The following is a 5388-nucleotide window of genomic DNA, read 5'->3' on the forward strand; positions in this document are numbered from 1 at the left end:
ATCTGTCGTGGTCATCAGCAAATTAAACGAACAAATTCTTGGAATGATGATTAGTACTAAGAATGAAGAATAAAAAGAAACAAATCTTTGGAGTTTGCCAAGATACATACAAAATGCGATTCTTTGTTTCATTATTTTTTGGATAGTCACGCTAGTCAAAGCTGACAGCTTGGCTCATTTTGTTTTATAGACCTCTGATTATCACTTCCTTTTATCTATGGTTAAAGTTAGTTAACATTTATATGCAACTAAATATTATTTTAAAATGTTAAAAGGAAATGTTAAAGGAACAAAGATGCACAGAATATATTGCAGAGCCATAGCATAACAAACAGCATAAAATGTGAAACATTTAAAATTTCCTTAAAATTTCATTCATCTTTTCACATAATTTAATAAAGTGACTCCTTAATATATGAAGTGAGTTGCTCTTTTTTATGATAGTAAGAAAGCACAGTCAGGGTTATGGTGCAATTTTTCAAGTGGCACTGCAAACTCTGAGCCCCAGTCTCGGTCAAATACAGCACTCAGCTGACCCACTAATGTGTCTTCAAGTGATGAGGAATATAAAGCATCCTGGGAAACCACCAGTCCTACTCCAGCAGTGGTGTTGAAGTAGTCAGCAGACCAATTAGAGGTCCCTATGGGGGAAACCAGTTGAAACTTGATAACAATTGAGAAAATTTACAAAGCAGATAACTTCTTCTATTTATAACTCACCTATGTATGCCAGTTTATCTGTGACCATGTATTTATTGTGGTTAATTCTGGCATAGGGGATGTCTGTCTGGTTTGCTACTGGGACAATATGGAGTCTCTGCAGAAAGTGGAAATACAGTATTCACATTCACTACATTGCTGCCGCTCAGACCAAGTTCCACTGGAAAAATACTAGAATTCTACATGTGAGCAAATTGTAGGTTACAGTAACTATAAATGTATTAAAACTGCATGCAAGCAGTTGGGAACCATGCCCCTAAACCTCATTTAAGTGCTGTTAGTTTGCATTCATACTGTTATCCACTAAAGGCAGTAACCTCTAGATGAACTGAACTGGCAACTTACCACTTCTATGCTTATATTATTAGATGGGGAGTCTAGGGCATTTAGTGACTTGAGAAAGGGCAGTACAGAGGGGTCACTCTCACGGCCACAGCTGACCAGCAGACGTACTGCAACATTCTTCTCATATGCTGCTTGTTTTAGTGCATTTTCAATAACTGGCCAATACCTGAACATAAAAGCATAAAGTCATTTTCCAAGTGAAGAAGCTGCCATTCAAATGTCAGAAGAATATCACAGCTTACCTGTGGTGGTACAAGAACTTGGAAGCAGGATAATACTCCATAACCGCTACATGAATGAACTGCTCTGCCTGGCTGACTGCTGACAGAATAGCATCCAGGTCCTTGGTGCGGGAGTCCGGACAGAATTGAGGTGGGGAACCCTGGGTTAGGGCATACATAAAATGGTTACAAAAGGAAACCAGCTACAAACAAGCATACTCTACAACAATGATCATTAGTTTCTGCTGGGTCATAGGTTTTGTTTGTTTGTTTGTTTTTAAAAATATATATGTATCTTTTGATGACCAAACCATGGGGAAGGGGAAGGATATGTTTAAAGCAACATTATGTGAGATACATTCAAATAATCTTTGCCTCATTTTAATATTCAAGTTTTCCAAGTACATGGATACCATCAAAACCTGGGTACCATCTGGATTCAACCTGTAGCTATAGCAACATTAAAATAACATTTTATTGCAATAAGATTTCATTTTAATAAAATGCCATATTTTCCTAAAAACAAAGCTCATAAAGCAATATTACCGAGATGTAAACTCTACTGGGCACACCACTCAGGTTCACGTGAAGCGGCTGCTCTTTATTGATGGAGGTGTCATAGTAGGGGGGCCAAGGTTGTGGGATTGTTGCATTGTGCTGGCCCATAACCCAGTATGACTGGAAGATCTTATGTAGGTCAGCAGCCAGACTGGTGCAGTTGTAAAGCACCACTCCAATTTCCTTGACCTCCATTAAAAAGAAATCTCAACTTAATTGGCTTCAAACTAGTTTCAGAAGTCAAGGCTCAAATCAAGTTAAAGGTCAAAGTCAAATTTATTTATATAGTGATTTTTACAACAGCCATTGTCACAAAGAGGAACCAAGACTCAAAGGGGAGGGGGGGGGGTGTCTGTACCTGGGTTAAAGCTCTCCAGTCCATGTTAGCACTGCCAATATAGATATGTCTCCCGTCCACAACCCAAAACTTACTGTGGAGAACTCCCCTGGTCAAATGGCCAAAGTTCACTCTTCTTACCTGTACTCCTACAAAAAGAATGAAAATTCAAACAATCTGAAAATGTCTGGTAGACCCAGTGAAGTGGTATATATAAATGTGGCAATATCAATGTTTACAATTCATGACCATTTTCTCTCAGAGCTTGCAAGTCTGTTGAATTTGTCGCTAGAGAGGGGATACTGGTCACAACTCTCACAGACACATTTCTCTTTGGCAGTGCTTTGAATTCCTCTAGAATTTCTCTACCCTAAAACAGAAACACATGCTGAATAAACAGTGGGTTGATATTGGGCTGTCTCAATATATTAACTTTACCAAAAAAATAATAATTAAAAAAAAACTAAATCTGTACCTTTATGAACACAGAATAACATCTAAGATATTTGTCACACAAGTTAACTCAGGATTTTTGAGAAATAACTATGATTACTGAAATGTTTGCTTCCATTGTTTAAAACCCTATAAACAGAATCACATAAGTTTTAAGATACTGCTCTATATATAACACACTGGTGCATGTTCAAATGTATAATCAGCAAATCATACATATAAGCTTGAGGTTTACAGTTTAAGGAGGGGTGAATACTTGCAGGTTGATCAGTGGAGGAGTTAACACCGATGTCCTCACCAGTAAGAGACCAATAGAATGATGCAACATCAATTTGCCTGGTTGCAATAGAGACAAGATCTTTCCAGGCCTTGTACAAAGGTATTCCGAAAGTAGCATTGGTCCCATAGTCCATCCAGCAGGGAATACTTTCAACAAGAACAATCCTGTTCAGTTCGAAATAAATACTTATTCTTTGGGGTTTGGAAAGGGGGTAAGAAATTGACAGATCATAGATGGCAAATGTAGTCATGAATAAATAGCTTATTTGAATTATAGATCATATGAAGGTATTAAGCAGAAGTGTTGTCTGAACTGTTGCATCATTAAAATATAATTCTGACACATCTTCAGAGGCTGATTTATCAAGAAAATCCCCATTACTCTCCCATTGTTCACTAAGTGTAAATAGAAAATAGTAAACTAATTGAGAAACACAAATTAATTTGTTTTCTAGATGTAAAAGCTACCTCACCTGCTCTTCTCAACACCATAACTTTGACCACCATTTTGTACTGGCTGACCATTTGGATTTACAACTTCATTGATCTTTTCTTCATTTTTCATCTTTTCTAATAAAGCGATGGCAAGTAAGCCACCCAGGATGGTCAAAGTTGCCATTATCAGTAGAAATGTCATAAGCCCACTTGAGCTCTGTGAAATACATGATCACAACACATATGTAACTCAACAGTGTAGAATTAAAATGGAGATCTCAAAACATTAACAGAGAACCAATATAGTCCTTACCCGCTTGTTGGAGACATAATTGTCATTTAAATTTCTATATGGAGAGGACAATTCATGGAACTCTTTAAATGTGGATCTGCAAGATCTAAAGAATTCAACGAGTTTAAAAGCTGACATTAAGATTGTATGAAAAAGAAATTCACATGTACTACCATATTGTCTAATTTTGTCAATTTGTTTTCTTCCCAAATGTATGAAAAATATAAACATTCAAAAATACTTACGAGTACATGATAACAGTATATATATTTGGTATCACTTTTCTTCCATAGAATGCGTCAATACACAGCAGCAGTCAGATTTAAAGCCACGACCTTTACAAATGACTTCAACCTCTAGTTCTTCTTCCTATTTTCAGTTCCCTTTATCTTGAATGCCAAACATCTGATGTACTAATTATATGCCTACAATCAAGTGAATAGAGAGAGCTCTTTTGGATTGTTGGAACATTGTTAACTTGTGTTTTAGGTGTGCCAAGGTACACTTTTAAGAGACTGTTCAACTGCATACAGATCATAGTTAAGACTACAGAGCATAATATGCTCTCATATTGGGAGATTTTGGTATGTGAACAGTATGACAGTTTCTTCACTGCCTGGCACATGTAAATTCTGGGGGCCTTCCCAACCACACCACTGCAGCTTGAATACTGAAAAATGAGCATAAAGCAGAAAGCATTGAGCATAAAGAATTTCTATAAAACTACTTACTATTAGTTGCCTATCCTAATTGTGTTATTTAAAGCAAGAATCCCATGAGAAGCCCCTAAAAGCACGTGCATCATCTAAGAATTCAGGAGCCGTCTAGTGCATCTGCCACGAATTCAGCACAAAATTATTTGAACATTTGTTTTTTCAAAATAAAGTAAAATCAAAAACAAAAATCACATTTTTAGTAAAATAAATAAATAAATAAATAAATAAATAAATAATTATAATTAGGGGTGGGACTTTTTAACGCGTTAATTTCGATTAATTAATTACAGGGAAAATAACGAATTAAAAAGTTTAACGCATTTTAATCACTTTTGCACCGTGGAACGTTTCTCAGTGCACGAGTTCCAGGCATACAGATTATATTGACGCACAATGTGATGATCTTGATGGAGATGACGGAAGAGGCTACGCTGGTGGATGGGCAATTTAAATACAAGAAACTTCCAGATGGAAGTACAAACAAAAATGTTGTTATTTGCACTTTATGCAGGAAGAAGTTTCCTTATCACAGGAGCACTTCCACCCTTCGTTACCACCTCAACGCAAAACATGTTGGGGCTAGCGCGCAGGTCAGTAATGTTAACTTAGCTGCTAAATGTGATAGTATTCCTAGTACGAGCAGTGTCGCCAGTCAACACTCGACCACATGTCGGGGTTCACATTCAGAAACAAAAGGTCAAAGTCCACGTCAGACAAATTGACCAATTCACTGGCGAGATGGATTGCTGTGGACTGTAGACCGCTCTCTGTGGTCGAAGATAAAGGGTTACAAGAGACGCTGCAAATTGCGTCAGCTGATGCAAGTTACGAACTGCCGTCCAGAAAGACAATGTCGAAAAAAATCCAGCAGCTGTATGATGAGGAAAGGGAAGAAAAACAGGTTATTGTGAAGATTAATTAATTCGATTAATTAATTACAAAGCTTCTAATTAATTTTTTTTTAACCGAGTCCCACCCCTAATCTCTCTCTCTCTCTCTCTCTATATATATATATATATACACACACACACA

The 5388-nt window shown here is 37.0% G+C and overlaps 1 protein-coding gene across 2 annotated transcripts; it reads right to left on the reverse strand.

Annotated features, from left to right (window-relative positions):
* Positions 1 to 428: 428 nt before the first annotated feature.
* Positions 429 to 4258, reverse strand: pld4 (phospholipase D family member 4). 2 transcript variants are annotated; one of them, XM_081721906.1, is made up of 11 exons: positions 3886 to 4258; positions 3662 to 3746; positions 3387 to 3565; positions 2895 to 3105; positions 2431 to 2551; positions 2203 to 2330; positions 1833 to 2033; positions 1308 to 1447; positions 1066 to 1231; positions 721 to 817; positions 429 to 641 (listed from the first exon to the last, which is right to left on the reverse strand). In XM_081721906.1, exons 1-11 carry the CDS (start codon positions 3891 to 3893, stop codon positions 436 to 438), a joined length of 1542 nt encoding a protein of 513 aa, XP_081578032.1. In that variant the 5' UTR covers positions 3894 to 4258; the 3' UTR covers positions 429 to 435. The 2 variants fall into 2 exon arrangements, with proteins under 2 accessions (XP_081578032.1, XP_026856036.2); XM_027000235.3 differs by having other exon boundaries at positions 2895 to 3078; positions 3886 to 4252.
* Positions 4259 to 5388: the final 1130 nt, after the last annotated feature.

Source organism: Electrophorus electricus, chromosome 10, assembly GCF_041902795.1.
Source record: "Electrophorus electricus isolate QZ-2024a chromosome 10, ASM4190279v1, whole genome shotgun sequence".
NCBI lineage: Eukaryota > Metazoa > Chordata > Actinopteri > Gymnotiformes > Gymnotidae > Electrophorus > Electrophorus electricus.

What these genes read in the sequence shown, in the direction of transcription:
- pld4 (XM_081721906.1), bottom strand. An exon ending in TATGGTGTTGAGAAGAGCAG is followed by an intron (nt 3,106 to 3,386) that starts GTGAGGTAGCTT and finishes CAAACCCCAAAG; the next exon opens with AATAAGTATTTATTTCGAAC. An exon ending in ACTGGAGAGCTTTAACCCAG is followed by an intron (nt 2,034 to 2,202) that starts GTACAGACACCC and finishes TTTTTAATGGAG; the next exon opens with GTCAAGGAAATTGGAGTGGT.